At 36.0% G+C, this 23077-nt stretch overlaps 1 protein-coding gene across 2 annotated transcripts; it reads right to left on the reverse strand.

The window, feature by feature from the left end:
* Positions 1 to 78: 78 nt before the first annotated feature.
* LOC136246234 (1-phosphatidylinositol 4,5-bisphosphate phosphodiesterase delta-4-like) lies at positions 79 to 22948 on the reverse strand. Of its 2 annotated transcripts, none has more exons than XM_066037662.1 (21): positions 22894 to 22948; positions 22144 to 22220; positions 21987 to 22059; positions 21019 to 21143; positions 18070 to 18252; positions 17923 to 18018; positions 17509 to 17648; positions 17403 to 17460; positions 17206 to 17356; positions 14615 to 14697; positions 14484 to 14555; positions 12985 to 13119; positions 8910 to 8951; positions 8738 to 8864; positions 8541 to 8675; positions 8373 to 8468; positions 6488 to 6549; positions 6318 to 6434; positions 3891 to 3965; positions 3745 to 3835; positions 79 to 262 (listed from the first exon to the last, which is right to left on the reverse strand). In XM_066037662.1, the coding sequence occupies exons 3-21, from the start codon at positions 22027 to 22029 to the stop codon at positions 171 to 173; spliced, it is 1923 nt and encodes a 640-aa protein (XP_065893734.1). In that variant the 5' UTR covers positions 22030 to 22059; positions 22144 to 22220; positions 22894 to 22948; the 3' UTR covers positions 79 to 170. The 2 variants fall into 2 exon arrangements, with proteins under 2 accessions (XP_065893734.1, XP_065893735.1); XM_066037663.1 differs by having other exon boundaries at positions 21019 to 21135; positions 21989 to 22059; positions 22894 to 22944.
* Positions 22949 to 23077: the final 129 nt, after the last annotated feature.

Here is a 23077-nt window from a genome sequence, read left to right on the forward strand (position 1 = left end):
AAATATAATATTTCATGATTTACAATGAATGACTGAGTATCTTGCCGACAATCATGCAATAAATTATTTTTGTATATGAATTTTTTTTTTACAACAAAGAAAAGTGAAATATGGCATGACATAAAAATTACAATGATTATAGGGAACCAGTACAGTATATGCACACACAATCATTTTAGTGTTTTCAACCCAATCTTAACAAATAGTCCAATATGAGAGGCTGATTGTCCACTGGCTGTACGTAGGGGGATGAATCGTAATCCTGTCAAAGAGATAATGAATTACAAATAAGTTGTTTTAAGCATACTGTATATGATTACTGCTGCTTTTATGTCACAGAGGTACGGCACATTCTACAAGTACTGAATAGGGTTGGGCGATACAGAAAAAAGTGCATCATGGAAGCATTTATCACGATAATCAATATTATTATCCTGATATTATATGCTCATTAGAAAAATCATGTTATATATATGATGTGTCCGGATCTGCGAAAAGGGGTCTTATAGCCTTTCCAATTGGCAATCCATAACTTTATTTGTGAGTATGGTACCAGCCTGAAATTTGGTCACTTTACACTCCTAACATAGCAGTAGGTTAAACACATGATGAGTTATGACTTGTCAAAGTTGGAATTTGGAAAGGCTATAAGACCCCTTTCGCAGATCTGGCCATATATTATATTCATTTCATATGGACAAGTTTTGGTATGGTTTGTAGCTATTGTTATATCCATCCCATAAACAACTCCTTAGCTGTAGCCCTGACCACAACTGCCTTTGATGCTGAGGCAGTTACAAAGCATCAGTTCCCTTTGATTATTTATATAGAGCTGCTTAAAGTTTTGCATTGTGGGGTTTGAGTTTAACATGTTGGTTTTAGTTATGCTAGGCATTGTTTAGAAAGAAAAATAATTGAGTGAGTCAGTATTGCATATTTCAGTTACTAAGCATCACTAAATAATCATTCTCACAATGTGGGATCATTTTTCTACATAGCACATTTCAACCACATGACAATATGGTTCAGACACTCTCAACCTATAGGCCTAAGTATTAATTTTAGCACCTTAGGTTACTTTAGGCATCCACAAAGTGGTTATTTGGTTAAAAATGGTATCACTACAACCACAATCATTTCTTTTTGCTCACAATATAAACCCACAATTGATTTTTGCAAACCTCTGTATAAAATGAATGTGGTGAATGTAGGCTTGTCTTCCTTCACCTATTAGGTGAGCATACCTGAGTGGTATAATATTATCTATATCAGGCAAATCCCTTGTGGCCATGGTATATATAACTATTAAATACCTTTGCTATTGTGATAAAAGCATGAGACGATAACTGTATCAAAGCTATTTTACACATCATGATATATTGGGTTTGTGATATATCCTGATATATACCGTATAGAGGGAAACTTTGGTGAATTTGGTAATTTGCTAAAAAATTGCCGAAGTTTAGCCTGGCAATTACTCAGGTTAACATCTTTATAGCTAAACATTGAGCTTGCTATTCACCAAAGTTTAGCCCCGCCAAAGTTTCCCTCTATATGGTATTGCTTACAAAATAAAATGCCATTAATGCTATGATACTGTTTTACAAATGTAGCAAATAGCATTTAATATGCAGTGCTTACCATATCATGATATCGCTCTAACCACAGGGCGATATCATGATATCACCCTGTGGTCAGGGCAATACATGAAATATAGCCGGTTTCCTTTGATCTGAGGTGTCAAAGTGGTATATATCATTATATTTCCCAACCCTAGTATTGAAGTGATTTTTTGGTACAAATGCTCATCATCTAGGCCCCAGCCTATTATGCTCAAAATCTTACCTATTATGCTTTTGAACAGTGCTAATTATGTTTTCAAGTTTTGCTCAAGAAATGAGTATTCTATTAAAACACTTAGTATTTCCTGACTGCTGTATTAGAGTAAGTGACTGCTCTATTAGAGTATCTTGATCTTATTTTTATAAAGTGTGAATAACCAACCAAGAAATAGTTAATTAAGCTATTTTTATGTGCTTCTAAACATGAAATGCAGTAATAATGTGTATTGGCAGTGATCATTTTCTTTCTTTTGGGTTTGTGCTTGTGCATTTAATTAAATTTTCAGATATCATCCCTATTATGCTAGCACCATGATGCTTTTGGTTACCTATTATGCTTTAAATTACACCGGCATATAATCAGCTGGGATCGGATCTATCATCATCTGGGAATGTTCATCATCTGGTCTGTTTTCAGTAGTTCATATGTACGTGTTTTCATTTGTTGGCTATATATGGTGCTTTAAAAATCATGGTTAGGCTTTTTATTCACTATCCCACTATAGTGATGTATATAATAGTTAGACATTGAAACACAGGGTTCTATGGAATTTAGAAACCCGAAAGGCCCTGTGTTATGGCGCACAAGCGAAGTGAGGGCACTACTACAGGGCCTGAGGGTTTCTAAATTCTGTAGAATCCTGTGTTTCGATGTCTAACTAATTTAGACCACAGCTCGTTCATGCACCTTCACTACTGCTTGTTGTACCTTCCCAGCTGCTTGTAACACGAGAAATGTAGCATTGGTGAGTAGAACAAGCCCCTGTAACTTGTAACAGCACTTACTATCCAAGTAAACACCCATGCGTTGCCAATGTTACAGACGCGTAATTGCTGTGTTTTGTATTGCCCCAGAGACAGGGATCTATTGAGACATAAACAAGGGATCTACAGAATTTAGATACCTGTAAGTAGCCAATGAAATTCAACTTGCTGTGGTCTAAATATATAAGAAGACTAAAGCCTGGGGCCAGAAACATAGCACTAAAAAACTTTGTTGAATGGAGAAAAATCCTAGACCAGGTGGTGACTTGATCCACAGACAGCTTGAAAGATACAAGTTTGCTTTAGCTATGTCTGACCACAATCCCAGTCCCAACTCTGCTTTATGGCAGCCTAAGGATCACACATCCACTGAGGTGATAAACATAACTCACCAGCAACTGTTAATTATTGTGTGAATCAAGCGAATGACTTCAATTAATACTATATAGCTACACAGCCTGAATTTCCATACTTACAGCCAGTACTTAATTCTATTATGCTTCAAAATCTTTCAATTGCTCCTTCTAAAAATATTTCATCACCATAATTATCAAAATTATTTTTTGTACTTAGGAGGAGTTTCATATATAAGTGACTGCTATATTAGAAGTACAGAGTTGAAGTTGACTACTTTATTAATGCAAGTGACTGTTCTATTAGTGCATCTCGATCTTTTAAGCTGGTTAAAATCAATACACTTACAGTGTTTTAGAGGTAATCAGAAGTTCTCAACATTACACTACAAGTAAATTTAATTCTATAATGCATTCAATTATTTTGGCTAACCTTCTTTATTCCTAAAATTGGTCTAGATGAATTTGAGCTACATGGCCTACATTTATTCTCATATACTTACAGCATGTATGGTGGTAAAAGCTTCAAATCACAGTCGTTTAATCACGAATATTTTTCTTTAGCTGCCCTTTTTTATCTCAACATATTTTCATCATGTTTTGCTATATGTTTACATCATGTGGAAGGGTAAGGCCTACTAATGAAGAGACTGGAGGTTTGTACCTGCATAACAGGGCAAGTTCACTGATTTTCTTCTGTTACAAATGTGTTTGAACTAATATCACAAGTGATTAATCTTATAACACTAACCAGACAATACACTATAACATTTTATCACTCTTACCAGGTTGAAGGCTGGTCAGTGCAAACACATTTTGTCCTAGTAGTCTTGGCTTACGATGGACAGTAATGTACACAGCAAACAGTAACAAACACTGCATGTAAACAACACAGCTAAACTATATACAAGGCTATTCTGTGATATCTCACCAATTCTGGCAATAAAATTGTCTTTTCAAGTTGTGGTGTATCCCCAAACTGTGGCCATAGTGGATTAGTTTCTTTCTGCATGCAATGTTAATTAATGCATATATACATTTATGGATAAGACACAATAGCATACATATATATGCCTGTACTACAATTCAAAATACAAGGGAATAATAGCTGAGTAATACATTAGTTTTTCACATACATACCATATGTGCACTTCTGTGTAGTTAGAAAGGTTTCTTTGTAGAGAGCTGAGATTCAAATAATTGTTTCTGACTAACTAACTGAACCAACAAACTGATGTAGCTAGCTTCAAACACCAAAGCAAGCATTGTGAAATTGGTTAAAAATTCAGCCATAATACTTTTAAAAAATATATATAATTATGTCATCATTAGATTCCACATACCATGAGATAAGTGATTCATTTTGGTTAATAAGTAGAGACATAATGCAGTGTAACATAGCTGAAAATGAATATATAATGGCCACTTTGCTAATTCAGTAAAATTGATAGTTGGGGCACACATTATGACAAAAGAATCAATAAGCTAGCCTGTCACCATTCCTTCCATTATACCAGTCACAATAAGCCATGCAAAAACAGCCAAGCTGTATAAAAGGGTGTGGCCTCCAAAAAGCCTGGGTGAAAACGTTGTGAAAATAAAGGTGATGACATTGATGATAATAACTTTTATGATAGCTTGCATTATTTATCATTAACACCATTGCCACCTTTAATTTCAAACTTTTCACCCAGGCTTTTTGGAGACCACACCCTTTTATATGGCTTATTATGACTGGTATAATGGAAGGAATGGTGACAGGCTAGCTTATTGATTCTTTTGTCATAATGTGTGCCCCAACTATCAATTACTGAATTAGCGAAGCAGCCATTATATATTCATTTTCAGTATGGTAGTACTGTTTAGTAGGGTTCCCCCCTAAAGTGACACACGCTGCTAAAATGCTATAATTATCTAAAAACCATCATAGAAAGATTATACATGACAAAACTCACCTTCACGGAATAGTCTTACTCCATTCAATGTCAAATACAGCATTAAAAATTAGAAAACACTTACAGGTATCTGTATAAAGATTTTTTTAAATTGTCAAAACTTATATTTTGGCCTGCCTCACTGCCTGATCACAGCCACAAGGCTAGAGGCCAACCAAAGCATTGCACAGCCATTATATGCCACAACAACAAACTCATGGGTGAGATTTGCCTTTGCAGTTCCAATGAATGTCTATTGCTACCGTATAGCTGGTAATTTTCGAAAGGTTTCGGATATTTCGAAGAGGCCCTTCTCTTTGAAAATAAATTCCCACGTCCGGTTGTTTTTCAAAAATAAATTCCCACAAGTGAAAGCAACCATCCAACTTTTGGCGATTCGTTTGTGTATTCCTCGAGTTTTAGCTCAGTATTGCTGATTATAATGGGTAAACTGTATCATTACTGTACCAATAACCAGAAAACAGGTGATCCAGAGTGGGAATTGATGCCGTCTGCTCTAGAATCTATGGTAGGATAGCTAGTTATGATCGAGCGTGATCGTGCCAGTAAATTTACTCCATTCGAGACTCCTTCAGTCTTCTCTCTAGTGCACAAGAATGGGGATTATTCCATCAGTAAGTCAGATTTTGGCAAATATTCATGCATCTTCATAATTTGTGACATGAATTTCCGTTTATTTGAAATTCATCCGGACTTCGAAATATGCACTCTTCAAAATTAAAATCTTTCGAAATTCAGATTTTGCTTCTTGTGTGAAAATTTCTGTTTCGAAAATAACCTGCTATATGGTATTCCTTATATCTTCAATTAAATGGTTGTCTTCTTCTTCATGCCAGAAAACCATACAAAAGCAACAATTCTCTGTATCGACACTTTCCTTGAAGGAGCATCTTTAGATGCAATGAAATTATTTACAGGCTGTAGTATCCCTAGTATCATCGGATAGCTAGCAGATAATATAAAACGATTGCAATGGGCCATGCTACCTTAAATGATCAGAACACCCCACAACACCTCTTGCTGAGGCCAAGCCCCTCAATGGTCTAGCTGCTCCATAGGAGCGAGATTGAGGTACTCTAATACAGCAGTAACTGTGTTCTAACTAAAAAGTTAACAAACTAGTGCAATCACAAATTATTAATTTAAAAATGAAGTAGGGTTCCAGCGATAAAAAGTAGTGAAACAAGAGATGATAATAGTTATGAGCTCTGCATTGTAGCAACATGGGAAAACTCCTACTTTGGCATTTTTTCACCTTTTAAATGCCAAAGTAGGGCCAGTAGGGATTTTCCCTCACAGCTACCATCATCATCTCTTGTTTCACTATTTTTTATCGCTAGAACCCTACTTCATTTTTAAATCATTTTTTTATTACACTAGTGGTAATATAAGATGTCACTTACACTTGTGATGTTATAACTTTTCTTCTCACAATCATGTGGAATACCATACGTCTCATAATGTATTTCCATACTGGTAGTCTTCTTGTTAAGAATGATCAAGTGTTGACCAGACAGCAACTGTATACAAATGCATGACACAAACATTCCACTTGCAACACTCTAGAACTTACAGCAATCTCCAACTTTACTGGTGCAACTGAATCATGTGGTCTCATCATATTTGGAGTGTACCCTACATGTGATAAAGCAGCAGAGAAACAAACTTCATTGATCAGCTATTATGTTTAACAAGTATATATAAGGAAAAAAATAGGAATTTTAAGTTCGATTAGGGATCATAGAAAATAAAAGTAGGAAAACAAAGGAACATCTGCAGAAATACTAGTGGACATTTAATCCCTAATTCAGTCATGTAAATGTCCACTAGTATATCTGCTCAGGTGTAGGCGACTGCCCTCATATCCCTACTTCTTTTTCTATGATCCCTAATCAAACTTAAAATTCCTATATACTTGTTTGCTTACTTTTTTGTGACATTATTATGATTTGGCAAACCCAAGCATACCACATCAAAAGAAAGAATGACACCAGAGTTAATGTTTTTATTTGAATGTGTGCTACTGACTTGTAAGTGAAGTGGCCATTATGCTTTGTTTTCAGCTATGTTCAGTCCATATTTACACAGTGCTACAAACAAAGAACAGAAGGAGAAGCACCTCTGCAATCAATTCAGTCACCTCAAAAAATTTATATGTACGATTCGTTGCTTTAACTATATATATATATATATATATATATCAATTACTGATTACGTTTCACTTTCAGCAATGTTCAGCCTGTTTCACAGCATTACAAACAAAGAACAGTAGTGGAAGTGCCTCTGCAATCAATACACTCACCACGGAAAATGTGGACGATTCCTGCATATACAAACATAGGAAAGCCATGAGCTACCACAAATTAGCACCTTGGGCTGTCGGCAAAAGAAATGGGACACAAAGGAGGACAAAAGTAAGTCCATGATGCATGCATTGTACGTACTGCAGTGTGTCAAAAGGCACCCTGTTGGGCTGAAGCAATGTCGAACAGTGAAAATCAAGTCTGTAGCTTTAGCTGTTATTGAGTTATGACTTGCCTGAAACCAGTTAGTCAGTAGAAAATTCCATTGAAAATTTTTTTTTTAATTTCATAGCAATCTATTGGAAGCATTTAGAAGGCACTTTTGGGTTTGGTTATACCTAACCATGCAATACTGCCAAGGCCCTAGGAAGGTATTGTGAAGCTGGCTTTTGGGTGATATTTTTGGCCAGAAAATCCAAACCTCCATGATCCGTATGACGGTACTACTGTACCGCTTAAGGGTGTGACCATTACAGGCTAAGTGCAGGGGCTACTAGAACATTCAACAGAAGCTACAGAGTTCTTAGAAAGTGATGCTACAGGTGTTTATAATCAATTCCGCCATATGGCGGTTGTGGTGATGAGTGTGTTAAATCCATGATCTCAATTATTAGGTTACCTTATTAGCAAGGCTGTAAAGTACACTTCACATTAATATAGTCACTATGATGAAGTGGTTTTATTAATAGAGTCATAAAGTATCACCTAGCTAAAATGTCCATGTAATAATGGAATGACATGGGCTTTATACAAAACATACTAATTATTACTAAACAATTAATAGTGACTTGCAGTTGTAAAAATACTTCAATGGAACGTACATACATTGCAAGAACTGTTGTAAACAGAAAAATGTAATGCAGGCACAATATAAGGGCAAAGAATTGGCAGGTAAAATTCTATGATTATCCTGAAAGCATCAATTTTTTTGACTGATGCATATCATATATCATCAGTGGGTGTGTAAACTATGTGCCTGTTTATTCCTTCATATTCTTCTTACCTTATAAACCCTTGCAACACATTACTTGTCTAAGCACTTTTCAAACAGTAAAGATAGAATTATATGTATATTTAGCATTTAATTTCATATGATTCATACGACTGCATCATTGTGATATTAATATTAATAGCATAAGTAAATTATTAACAGACCACTATCATGTTGATTTCTCATCACTTCTGGTTTTAGTATGTAACCACATCCTCCATTTTGCCGAAATTTTCCTTGGTGGAGAAACATGGGCAGGTCTAAATGGTACCATGGCCAGTTAGTGTATATACGTTTGTTGCAGCAGCACAGCAATTAAATATACAACTCACCAAGTGTTTGTATGTTAAGAGCCACCATGTGAATACCAGCATTCCACATTGGAATAGGATCATAGTTGGATGAATCTATCCTACTACCAGCTGGATATGTTCTGACTAGTTGTCTTTCAGTACAAGCTAGTAACTCTGTTTTAATGTAACGAACCACATATACTAATCAATAATGGCAAGCATTAACAGGTAATTACCTTTTGACTGCTCTTCACATGCATGAAGGGCTTTAAGTTCACCAAATGAAATCATGTCATAAATAGTTGTTGCTTTCTGTTGTTTATCCCAATCCACATCACAGAATAAGATAATCTTGTTGGAATCCTATATACAAAGAGTGATGTATTTATAGCTACAAGACTTGCTTACTGGTTGCTCTGGTCTTTGTGCCTGCTTTTTATGCTTGCTTGCCTGTACGAATATATGTTTAATTAACATATACCTGTACGAATATATGTGTAATTAACATACACAGCAAAACTCATGTCAATACTGATTTTACTCTACTTTTACTCCATCTTGGGACTATAATTTTAAAAAAATCCTGGTCTGAGACAAAAAACAGACCACAGATCTCCATACTAGCTACCAGTGGTCTGTTTTCATGTCAGAATAGGCAGTAATTGAACTATGGTCCCAAGACAGATGAGTAAGAAGTAAAGACAGAGTAAGACAAAGTCAGAATCAATAGCACTTGTGCTGTAAAGCATTATTAAATTAAATTAAATAAATATGTGAATTTGCTGTGATAGAAATACAAATCAGTACAAAAGTGACGAAAACACATCTCCACTATGTTTAACATTTTTACAATGTACACTACCATCCAGCTATATAGTGGTGTTTAGTACTGTTTGCCATTCAAAACAAATGGTATAGTGTCTGTATACTTTGCCATATTGCAGTCATTCCTTGGCTGTCAACTTTGATATCATCTTCACACTAACCTATTATTGAAAGGCCATACCCTTTTTCACAGCTTGGCTGTTTTGGATTGGGTATCATTTTCTTTATATATGTAACACTTTGACACCTCAGATCAAAGGAAACCACAGGGTTATATTTCCCATAATCATTGCCCTGACCACAGGGCGATATCTAGGGCGATGTCAAGATATCGCCCTGTGGTTAGGGTGATAATTATCATGATATATAGCCCTGGCCACAATGCCTTTAATGCAGAGGCAACTACAAAGCATCAGTTCCCTTTGATTCTTTATATTGAGCTGCTTAAAGTTTTGCATTGTGGGTTTGAGTTTAGCAAATAGACTTAGCTGGCCAAGCAATCTCTTCAAGGAAAAATAATTGAATGTGTCATCATCAGTTACAGATGGAGGCGATCTAACAGAATAGGGCTAATAAAATGATGACGATGGTTAGTTTGGCGTAGCCGACCCAGGTGCGTAGCGCGAGGATCTGGTAACAGCCGCATTCAGTACCTGTGCAGATGGAATGCAATTAAATTTGAAAATACGCGTGAAACACGTGGACAATTTCCGGTAACAGAGTGCAACAGCCACTGTACTTGCACTTGAATGGCGTATACTTCCTCTACAAATCCTTACATTTGTGCTGGTTGTGGAAAAGACATAAGAAGTTCGGTATAATTAGTGGGAAAATCGGGAATATCGTCATAGGATATTGTTAATTGGTCACTAAGCGATCTGATTGGATGCACCAGTTTTTCGTAAGGCTGGCACAGGTACTGAATGCGGCTGTCACCAGACTAGACGACGGACTAACAAGAGTACGTAAAACAGCTTTAGCAAACATTAACAATCTGACAAAGCCCCAAACAGATGAGCAAGCTCATAAAATGAAATAGTTACCCATTAAGAAATGTAAGCGATTAAACTGTGCCAACTAATCAGCACGTACTTTGATAAAACAAGTTTCTTATCCTACACCTGTCATCTTGAACTCAAACACACGAGAAACAATGCTTACCGACCAGCACAGAAAGTCGAGCAGTGCATACTAAATAAATTAATAGCAGGAAGCCACTAATGTGCTATCACAAAGAACACTTTGCATTGTCAGCAAAAAGAACTGGGTACAAAGGAAAGTCCATTATGCATGTATTGTAATACTGCGGTTGGTGAAAAGGCACATCTCGGGATGAAGTGATGTCGAACAGTGAAAAAATCAAGCCTATAGCTATATCCATTGTTGAGTTATGCCTGGCTGAAGGCATCAGTTAGTCAGAATAAAATTCTGCTAAATAGAATTTTTTTTACAAATTCCATAGAATATTTTGGAAGGGTTTGGGGTTGGTCTGAAGAAATTTTTGGGCTTGGCTGTGCCTAACTAATACCGCCAAGTTGTTTTGAAGGGAAATTGAGGCTAGTTTTAGGGTGATTTTTTGGTTGGAAAAACCCAGTTCTGCATGATCCCTACTATACAGTACTACTGTACTGTATGATACTACTGTACTGTATGATACCACCGTACTGTATGATATATGTAAGGGTGTAGCCAGGATTTTCTGGAAGAGGGTTTAGAATTGAAGTGGAAGGGGAAGACCTGCCAGGTGCTTCCCCTGCACCACGTTTACACAAAAATGATGCATACAACAAATGTTCCCTTAGGCAGTATAACATTAAAAGGTGTCGTTTGTGTATCTAACTAGCTAAATCCTACATACTGCTGTTTATGCAACTTGTAGAAACTATAAACCTATTGTAATACTAACTAATCTTCACTTCCAGACAACATACTGACAGCCAACTTTAACTTCCTAGCACATGGGAGACTTCCTAGCACATGGGAGACTTCCTAGCACATGGGAGACTTCCTAGCACAGCCAACTTTAACTTCCTTACTTTGTAGTAACTTTATAGCATTTGATAATGACCTCCCATGTTTCCCTATTTTTTTCTATCATCCCTAAAATTCTTAATACCTTCAGTAATAGAAATATGTTTAATTATCAATGTATAGCTAACATGAAAGCCAACCATATATACTTTTGTTTATTAAAATTAAGTGAGATGAGCAACTGACTGTAGTGATGGAGTCGTAAAGGATTTGGGAATTTAGGTGTGGAGGTCCCTGGTTCAAGCCCTGGACAAAAAATTTTCAACATTTTTTGTGCACATTTTTTTTAACTTCTCTCGGCTGTGCTTGTTTCACATGTTCAGAGTTTGCGTTATATCCTCTTAGCTAATAATCTCAGTACTTTCAAACCACAAAATATTTGCAGTATGATAGTTACTTCGTATACAGACCAATTTTCAAGTTATTCCATCCAGCAGATTACCCTGTAGGTGTGACAACAAATTTCTTTGTATTTTTCAAAATTTGCTCATAACTCCTTTGTTCTTAATCTGATCTGAATGAAAATTGGACTGTAAACATGCTGCATTATGCTCTTACTGCCCTCAAATTTTTTTGAAGTAAATCGACTAAAGCATGCACGAGTTACCTTGATTTTTCTAAAGTGTGCAAAAAAGAAGAATAATACGTAAGAAGATTAAGAAGAATAATGCAAAGAAAATAAGATAAACTTTGAAGGCACATATATCAAGACACACGGTAGTGTGTCGTGCAGCCCAAGACGCCGGCGCGTAACACCCGTGAGTATATTGACAGGAAGAAAGAAAACGCAATTTTCGCACCTCCGTAGCTCTGTGCTGCCTTGATGAAACAAGACGATTTTTGCTGTGGACACTCCCTCCACCTTCAGCACTCCACATTCCAAATTAATTAAAATTTTTACCATTACCCTACCATCACAGCCATTTCTTGGCCGCCACCTTTGATTTCACAACTTTTTTCACCCAGGCTTTTTAAGGCCGCACCATTTTTTCACAGCTTGGCTGTTTTTGTGTGGATATATATATACAGTAATGACCAGGCATATTTGACTCAAATTTGAAAAAGAGGTCCGAGAAAGATTCTACAACAAAATTGAGTTCAGGCACTATCGAGTTATGGATGTGTTAAAACTGCATTTTCTTGGTACACATTTGTCCCTCATGTACTCGCACTGGTTGTACTTGGTCGCATGACACACTATCATGTGTCCTGATGTATATGCTTATATCCATGTACTGGTGGCAACACTGCAGACTTGGCTCTAATAAAAGTTCAGGAAAAAGGGTTTGAAATGGGCATTGCATTTTATGGCCTCCCCATAAGAAATTTATGGTGAAAATTTTGATTGGCTGTATATATTTTGAATAAACAGATTTCAGAATGTTTTTAGTGGGTCAAGCAGTGCTAAAAATGAGCCAAATTTCAAGGTCATGTGTAATTGCATCCATGAATCATTAAACGTCTTTGAGGATCCAGCTCAACATGTACATACTATAGCTTTATAACACTGTGTAATTCTTTGCATAACCTTTACACACAAAATTTACTTTAGAACACAAAGGTGAATTGTGATGTTTCATAAAATCTCAAGCAGTATTAGTTACAACATTGTGACTGATTATCTTACCAAACTTCCTGTAAGAATAATTTTTCTCTGTAATTCAAGTGGTGATGGCAACTGATTAATTGACTTCTCCTTAAACGAGTTCTCTTCTACTAGTTTATCGCCAAATATTGTATGGAAAATTTTCACCATCCTAACCTGTAATGACATTTAATAATTAAAAAAATTACACATTTATATATAAAACATTTACAAGCTTGCAGCTTTTTATTAAAAATAGCAAATATAAAATTACAATCACAATTATAAATATTGTAAATGTATGCACCACTGCAAAGTGATGCTATAAATTTGCCCCTAGTATAGTTGTATATACATCACACACAGTAATGAGGTTAGTATAGAAAGGTATGTGTAAGTTGCATGGCTTAGGTGTTTACATGTGGTCTGCCATGCAATTTATATAATTTCAGCAAGTGTTGCTCCATACCCTTGCATTCTACCTGCTATAGAAGGCAAACAACAGTGGTACTTCTTTTAACAAACTTTGGTGAAGCCTGATGATGAGCATTTTGTGAGGCAAAAAACCACTCCGGTATGTGTAGTCGTTAGCGAGATAACTGACTGACCCAAAAGGAATTTAGACAGACAGATGAATGGCTTTTCAGCTTTGTATTTAGATAGATAGTATTGTTGGACATTATGAGTCAACATAACTAGCATAACTCAATATGTGATGAAACTGATAAAAATAAAGCATCCAGCTACATGCATGAAAAAGAGTCAATGAGTGTGCCACTATTTCAAGACAATACAAGCTCAAGCTATGAACTCTAACAGACCAAAAGCTAGCTACATATAAGGGTACTTAAGAGCATACAGGAAGAGCTGAATCAATCCACATACAATATTTGGATTGCAATATACAAATTGCTGATTTGTAACAAGAAACAGAGTCATCAAGTATGCATGTACTCATAATATCACTGACAAGTTTGATCTACTTTCTAAAGATGTAGGCCTGTGGAAGTTGTTGGTCACTGTGTTGGAATAAAATGTTCAGATGCCTGTCTACAAGAGTTACATTGGCCTACCATTTTGTTGTGAAGTATATCTATGCTGTTTATGCATGGTCAGTAGGTACAACTTTTTGAAGCTATCTGACTTTTGTATAATTTCTGTACTTGAGCTCATTTTTTGTCACTTGTACCACTGCAATCTATTATAAATTCCTAGAGATACTGAATTTTGTGAACAGTGTCTTTTTATGGACCACTGTACCATACACTGTTTTACCCTCAGTCCCCCCAACTTTTGTCAAGTCCTGTATAAGCTGTTTTGTTGTAATTACGTAGCTTCTAAGTAGTATTGTTGTTCTTCTTTTTGTTTGGTTTCCACTACATTTGTCTTCTGGTTACTTTTTGTATCTGTTAAGGGAAGCACCAATTCTCGTACAGCTAGGCTCTGCCTTTTGGTGACACTCTATCTTTTTAGACAAATAATAATTATAAATAATAATAGGTTACACAGCTACACATGTACACCAATGGCATATGCTGTACCTGCTGAGCTTCACAGCAGTGGTTCTCCAGTGAAAGGATAAGAGGATATAGCGATGTTTGGAAAGCATATTTCTAACAAACAAGTGACAGTAACTAATAGTTGATAACAAAAGTATGAGAATCTTGCTTACATCTATTATTTTTGCCACCTCCTCAAGAGACAGATCTGACACTAATGTATTGCCATGGGTCACCTTTGGCTCTCCATTAGGACCTAAATTATACATACACTTGTGAATTGTCTGCAATATAAGTCATGAAACTGAAGCTCAAATGTTGAACTTATTAGTTTCACGTATACTTATACATACATGGTTTGCTGTTGCCTGTAAATAATATCACAAGCATTATAGAGAGATGTAATTTTTGCCGTTGTTTTAGCTATAAACTAGAATGATTCAACATTACCTTATAAAAGGCCCACTATACATAAAACAAAATTGTTGTGCTATGATAATAAATTTATACCTGGTATATCATTGCAATTGAGAGTGGATTACATACGTATGACTTTTTGTATGCTTGTGCAAACTACACTGGCATAAGAAGCATTTAAGGAATTATAATAATAGCAGTACAACCAAAAAAATCACACACTTTTTTGAAACTTTCCACATATGTATATAGTACATATATTTTATATATATATAGTGCCATCACAGATTTGACTTTTAATTGGTGACCATTATAGCCTTTTTTGCATATAATATTAATTATTTTTGCTTCTGAGGCATTAATTAACTTGCTAAAACATGGTACCAATTAAAGTAAAGGTTTTGTTGGAAGAGCAATTTTCTATTATTTGAAGTCAATATGTAAGTGATTTCATTCTGTGAACACCCTCCTCCTTTGGTACCACAAACAAGAAAAACAACCAAAGATCACTTTTTGCATTTGTGAAATACAAGCCCTCAAGTTTGGCTTAATTTTTCTTCTTCATTAGATTTAGCTTTATTGCAGATTTTACAAAACCATTATAAAATACAAATTCATACCTTGATTGCTTTAAAATTTGGTGTACTTTAAGGACACATCAAGGCAAATTGACGTACTAAGTTTAGTGTAAATGTGAAAGATATTCAGAATGAATTTTGGCTAAAAAGACCAATACATTATTTTGCATGCCTGCAAGGTAAACAGTTTGGTTTGTGTATAGGTTATACCGTAGACTCTGGTTGTTAGGCGCATTCACTTAATAGAACTTCCCCTAATTTTTTATTGTTAATCTCATTGTGATTAATTCTTTTGGGGTGGTGTGATTTGCAGTCACCACGTATATAAATATTTGGAGTTCAGTTTATGTGCAATTCCTTTGTGTGGAGCACGAATTCCATGCTGCAGAAGATCATTTCGCTTGGTAAGCATAGTGAAATGGCCATGTACAGTACCATGTGAAATTTTGAGCCTCACACATTTGACAAACCTCTAGCATTTCTTATCTTGTATAGTTGTACCTCATGTTGGCTCTTCATAGGTGTTCCTCCGCATGTGCGATTAAGTACAAGAAACGAGTTTGCACTTAATATATACATGAGCTTAACAACCAGATTCTGTGGCATCCAATACAGTCCAAACTTTTTGTGGTTTAACAGAAACTGCAGTGAGAGCTACTGGGTTACAAGTAGAAAACTAACCTGGTGTAAAATTGCTGGGTCAAAGTATGCAATACATGTAGAACAGTTACCAAGAATTAAAAATAAAAAGTGCATGAAAATGTCAAAAAACTTGTCCAGAATTTGATTCAAACCAGGGACCTCCATACCTATCTCCCAAATCCTTCACCACTGAACCACTGTTGTCATAGCTTAAGGGCATATCCAAGATTTTTTCAAGGTGGTTTCCAGGTTTGGTGGTAAGTTATTAATGCAGGGGTCTAGGGGTGCAGCTCCCAGCTGCTGACAATTTTGTACATTAAAATGCTTCAAAATCTATTAGTTTATGCTCTATGAATAATACAATTTATATATACTAATTAATGTTAAGATTATGCTTAGTTTCCTAGTTCCCTTTTAAGTCCTGGTCAGGAGTACTGTAGTGATCCAAATTAAAAACTTGATTCTATTTAGGTACTAAAAGTTTCAAGTTTCAAGCTAGTTTTGCATTTACATTTGTTTTTCAATAAACCCTTTTAAATCGCAATCCATTATGAATGTTCTATTAGAGTAGTTTTGACTGCTCTATTAAAATACACCTGACTGCTCTATTAGAGTATCTCAATCTTTGTTAATGTTTTCCCTTGTAGTTAAATTCCTCTTTTTCACTAAGTTTCCTAATACATCATAACTATACTGCTCTGCTCTATTCCCATATCTCTGTATATTTGTGTGGCCAAACTGTGATGGTTTGGTGTTCCCTGCTGCAAGCCTGCTAGTTCAAATTTCAAAAAGGCTTCCAGAACCCCAGGAAACCCTCTAAATATGCCCCTGACAGCTCACCTAATTTCCACCTTATAATTAAATAAATAGTCTAGTTTAAATCTACTTAATACTAAAAGTACAATCTAGAAGATTCTCTGTGTGTTCTATTAGAAGTCCTCAAAATAATTAACAAATAGTCAAATAAAGTTTGCAATACTATTGTAACTTTCTTCTGTAGATAAGAAAAAATTGGATGAAAACAAGCCCAAGTTGTAAAAAAGGTGTGGCTTTCAAAAGCCTGAGTCAAAAAGTTGTGAAATCAAAGGTGGCGGCCAAGGAATGGATGCAATGAGAAAACAACCCACCATCCCAACAGTCCAACTCAAGATATCGACATCCTTGTAGTAATGCTCTCATGTAAGCATTAGTAGAAGACAGGCCTACATATTGTTCACCCTCCAGGTAAGTATTGTGAGAGGAATTGATGAAGTAATGACTCAATGGCTGACTCATATCCTAGAAGAAAACAAAATGCTAAATTTATCATATTTCTTAAACTTACTTGATAAACACTTTTATGTTCTTTTACAATAATTGAATTATCATCACTTCTTAGAAAACTACATGTGTTCAACAGTAGAAATATCTTAGCACCTCAGTTCATTTACCTTAAGAATCCAGTAAAAGAGAAGTGTCTACTACAGATGAGAAATCTGTTCCCTAGCAATATCTTGAATGCTCTGCAATGTGAGTCATAGTGGTGAATTATTTGCTCGCATACTTCATGGGTTGCTTTCTCTGGAAGCCACTAAACCAGAATCACACAGTAAATAACATGGATTACAGTATACTAGTATGCCTATATAGTCATTGACCGATTTCATGATTTCATGATGCTACACTTATTTTGATTGGTTAGCTATGTTTCTATGTATTTAAGTTGAAGCCACTAAGAGAGTATTATTCATGCCAAACAAATTAGAATTTTGCTATACCATACTATGTGCAGCATGCACAGTAAAACACTATAAGTTAGATGAATGATTGTTTGTGAATACACAGTGTAATACTGTATGATATACCCCTTGACAATCAATCAAAAATTCTCTAAATTCTTCTATAGTCATCATCTTCAGGAAAGAGTAAGCCTTGGCATAAGTCATGAACACTCTCAGCACCTAATCATTCAGTGATAAAATTGATATAATTGAGAAGATGTAAATACTAACTGGACAATGTGCATCTCTTGTACTGTGTATTTCTTTTATTCCACATAGCAGATAATAGAAGCAAATAAAGTCATCCCATTGGAGAGAGCTGAATTGATCTCCTGCTTTGTTCATCGGGTAATCATATGCTGCTTTGTCCAACACCAGCTCTTTAAGCTCAGATTCCCGTGCTGCTTGCAAAATCTTTCAAGTACACAAAAGTTTAAATTAATTCAAAAATGAAAGGAATCCATCCAACAAAAGTACTGAAGTAAGATGTGACCAAAAAATTTCTGTATATTTACTGGCTTAAGGACAAAGTAGGGATTTTACTTTTTTGTTAATCACTTGTTTCAGTAACTTTTATCACATGAATCCCTACTTCATTTTAACTAAATGTGCATTTTTTATTCTACCAGCTGTAGCAATAAATGTGACCGTCTCAGGGAAAACCTGACTTATTGACTATTTGCAAGTATTGTGAATGCCAGTTTTACCAAATATTCACAACAACTCCTCACCTTCCACTCTACAAGTATAGCTGACAGCCAAATTTCCTGCCATTTTTAGAAAGTTTTTCATGAGATCAAACAATCATGTGAGCTCCAACAGGGGTAGGTGGATGGAGGGGGGGTAGCTGTTTTCACAGTGGAAGAGGAATGAATTAGGAAAAGTTGTAGGCTATTAGGGCTCAAAACTAGCTAAAATGAGAGGACATTTACAGCACAGGCCTTTATCCAACACCACAAAGTCATACAGCCAGATCCTCAGATTGGTGAAAGGCCTCTCAAGGCCTCAGACTACGCATATGGCTTGACTACTTAACGTTTGGTTGATTTTGACAGTGAAATTTGGTGTATTTATGTAACTTTGCAAGTACACAGAAAAATTTGGAATTTTCAACTAGAGTAGGGACCATAATACATCAATAAAAAGTACTGAAACAAGCTGGAGTAGTGGATGATATTAAATCACAGTAAAACAATAAGAAGTGTTATATCCCTACTGTGCTCAAGATACCATAATGGAAATGCACAGTAGGGATATAACACTTCTTATTGTTTTACTGTGATTTAATGTCATCCACTACTCCAGCTTGTTTCAGTACCTTTTATTGATGTGCTAAGGTCCCTACTCTAGTTGAAAATTCCAAATTTTTCTGTGTACTTGTTTGTTAACTATTTTTGTAAAAAAAATTATTTTGACTGGTGAACCCATGCAAACCACATCTGAAAAGGCACTGCGCACCCCAATTATCATCTGAAAAGTGAAGTATCATTACGCTTCATTGTCAGCTATGTTCAACTTGTTACGCAGCATTTCTAATCAAGAACTGTTTGAAAAGCACCTCTGCAATCCATGCATACTGAAAGAAAGAAATGGTGCCGCGAGCCCCAGTTATATCAATTATCGTCTGAAAAGTGAGGTATCCATTACGCTTCGTTGTCGGCTATTTTCAACCCGTTACACAGCAGTACGAATCAAGAACTGTTTGAAAAGCACCTCTGCTATCAAAATAGCCACTATGACAAATATGGACGATTTCCGTTACGAAGGAAAGCCATCACGTGCTATCGCCAAATCGACACTTTTTGCTGTCAGCAAAGATGAATGGGACACAAAGGAGGACACTGATAAGTCCATGTAGAATGCATTGTATGTACTGCGGTATGCCAAAAGGCACCTCTTGGGCCGAAGCGACATCGAACAGTGAAAAAGTCAAGCCCGTAGCCTTAGCCATTATTGAGTTACGCTTGTCTTGAGGCATCAGTCAGTCAGGCAGTCAGTCAGTAGAAAATTCTGTTAAATAAAGTATTTTTAAAATTCCATAGCAAATTGTTGAAAACATTTCAGGTTAATCTGAAAGCTTGTTTGGGCTTAGTTTTACTTAACCAATACTGCCTCATTGTCATCAGGGAAATTGAAGCTGGTTTTTGGGTGATGTTATTTTGTGGACCACGCCTACTCCTTTGTGGTCCCTACTATACACTACTATAGTAGTGTATGATACTATCGTAGTGTATGATATCTGTGGTGAAGAGTCAAACCTGCTGTCATGGGCAATAATACCAGTTATATACTCTAATGCCATTCAGTATTAGTGTAACTAGTTTATTAGAACATTTAAATCATCCAAATATTGTGTAGGAAATTTCTAATGAACACACAATGAGTAGTTGGGGGTGTGTGGTTACCATGTATGTTTCAGTAATAATGTAGGAGGCGCACTAGGAAAAGCAGAATGCAATTTTTACTAAATGATGATTTCAGAATTACATGAGAATGTGTGTGATTGCCTACCGATTGCATTCCTATTGTATATAGGTATCAAACATCTGTTTGATCATCTGCCACACCGTTATGCAGCTGGCAGATGGAAAATTTGTTGGACTATATCTTACCTGACTAACTCACAATGTGCATACCTAGATTCTGATGCACTTGCCATAAAAGTGTGCATTATATATAAGAAATGTAATGAATTCAAAGGCTGTAAAATAATGCATGATTATGTAAATGCTCTGATACAGACACTGTACGATACCTGCTTATTTCGCTCTTTTTGTGATACAAACCTGACTAAACCAGTTAATTGAATTCCTGTTTTATGGCATTGGGAATATTTGGGTGAAACAGAACAAGACTCTACTATTAACATGAAAAATCAGCTTCTATAATGCAAAAAATTATTGGACAAAGATGAAACATTTTTTTCTTATTTGATCCTTACGTAGTTTTTGGGAGCTAATAAATGGACTATGTATGGTAACAAAATCAGTAATTCTAAAGTCATGTATACATACATAAATCAAAGGCCTTGTGGTCTATAGATTTGCCTTCACAATGCCAGTAATGTTGAGGTCGCTTTTAACTTTCAAACAATCCTCAATATTGTTTGTGCTGCTTGGTGATTTACATTAATATCAAATAGTTAATATAGGACATATAATGATGTATTTATTGTCTTACATCAAAGAAGTTTTGTAGTGTATCATTTGATATTTGTGGCACTAGACTCTGAACAAAAAGCAGTGCAGTATAATTTCCGATCTCTGATCCTTTTCCACTCAGCACAGCCCAAATTGACTTCAGCCACCCACAAATGTTAAGGAAACCAATATTGCTCTGCTACTTTTAAAGAAATGTCCAAAATTACACCACATCAATACATGTTATATTCAGTTTCATTTTTGTGACTTATCATTTTATCTGACTGCTTTGTCAGAGTAGTACAATTAGTGTGACTGTTTCATTAGAATTTCTGACTTGCTCTATATACTTAAATGGAATTCTGTTTCAAAATGCCAGCATAATCCTTGATTCCTACAGATACTTATTATTCCCAAAATTATGCTGGCATAATTGCCGCATCCTTACAGTACTATTCATATATGTAATAGGATGGATAGCTGTGGTATTCGGGATTAATAGTACGAGCATTGTAAACAGGGAGGAGTAAAATAGTGTGGGGATAAGCCGAGCACTATTTCCTTCCTGTTTACAATGCAAGAACTATTAATCCTGAATACCACAGCCATCCGTCCTATTGCAAATTAATCTGACAACCATAGCAACTGTTTCTAGGCAACAGAAATTCAAAAATAACCACTGCTAAAGATTAATCACACTTAGCAGCCATTGCCTAGCAACCATTGCTACATGGGGCATCTATCACTTGGCAACACTAGTTGTCAAGTTGGACATTTACTTCTAATAGGAACACACCACACTATTTTAGCCAATCAAATTAGTATTACAGATTTTGTCAAGGCACCTTAACAAATAAGTGTAATACTAATTCTATTGGTTAATTGTTTGACATATTTCAATATAATACGTCAAGTTACTATTGAGAGTATTATACTGTAACATATTCACTTGTTGGATTAATAATGATATAATTGTGGAAATTTGTTAGCACATATATGTTAAAGGATACAATAATGTTGGATCAGTGCTCAGGAAGTGGCCAGAAAACATAAAGTTCTTAGGAGAAACAAATGCCTGCAACTATAAAGATTCACATTTGTAAATCAGTAAAACTCACTGCAAGTAAATGCTATCTGTACACTAAAGTGATATCACATGTCATACCGTGTGTAACCATAGTTTCTGCTTTTCATGATTAGTACAAATCAGGTCAAGAGACTGTAATGCTGCATATTTACCTCCTAACAAGAACACATGCACATTACTCAGTATGTTAATTGCTTGTGCATTACAGTAATTTTATACAGTAATTTTATGGATTGACACACCCCCACATCCCCCCCCCCCCCCCCCCCCCACACACACACACACACACAAAGTAAAGCCTTCAGCTGCCATGCAAGCATGGTCACGCTTACCCAGTGAACCAGCACTGGGACGCCTGTACGCTACTCAGGTGCTAGGAGTCAGCACAGACAAATCCTCAAGCCATATCTTGTCATCTAAGTAACTCTGTGTTGTTTGTGTGTGGTGTAATATTTGCTATTGCTTTGCTTTGTGTTTATATATGCATATGTGTTTAGTTTGCAGTTGTTGTTAGTAACGCTGCAACAAGGAGGAACGGCATTGTGCCAATTGTTGTGATGAGTACAAAATAATAAATCAAATCAATCAATCTCCTGGGGCAGGACTAGTAACCCGCAGGAGGCTGCACTATATCTCACAGGTGAAGGTGTGGGCATCCAAAATACCACCTGAACCTTCACCCACTGTGTGAGACATGGACAGTTGGAATTTGCTTTCCCAGTTAACACTAGGTACCCATTGATGTTACAGCTGGGTGGGCTGCTTCCCCAATTGACACCAGGTGGGTAGACTAGAGCAATGTGAGTAAAATTCACACACACCATTGACCATTGAAGTGAAGCCATCCACAGGATGATGCTTCCCACTATTGGTAGTGGACCAAACTGTAGCTTACCTCTTTCTCCCTCGTGGATGTGTTGTTTGACGCTTGTGTCTGGAGATAGTTGGCTTCCTTCGAAATTCATGGTAACAAGTTTCACAAATAAACTGTGCAGCAAGAGCAGTGTTCTGC

The sequence above is a fragment of the Dysidea avara genome, unplaced genomic scaffold (genome assembly GCF_963678975.1).
Source record: "Dysidea avara unplaced genomic scaffold, odDysAvar1.4 SCAFFOLD_248, whole genome shotgun sequence".
In the NCBI taxonomy this organism is placed as follows: domain Eukaryota; kingdom Metazoa; phylum Porifera; class Demospongiae; order Dictyoceratida; family Dysideidae; genus Dysidea; species Dysidea avara.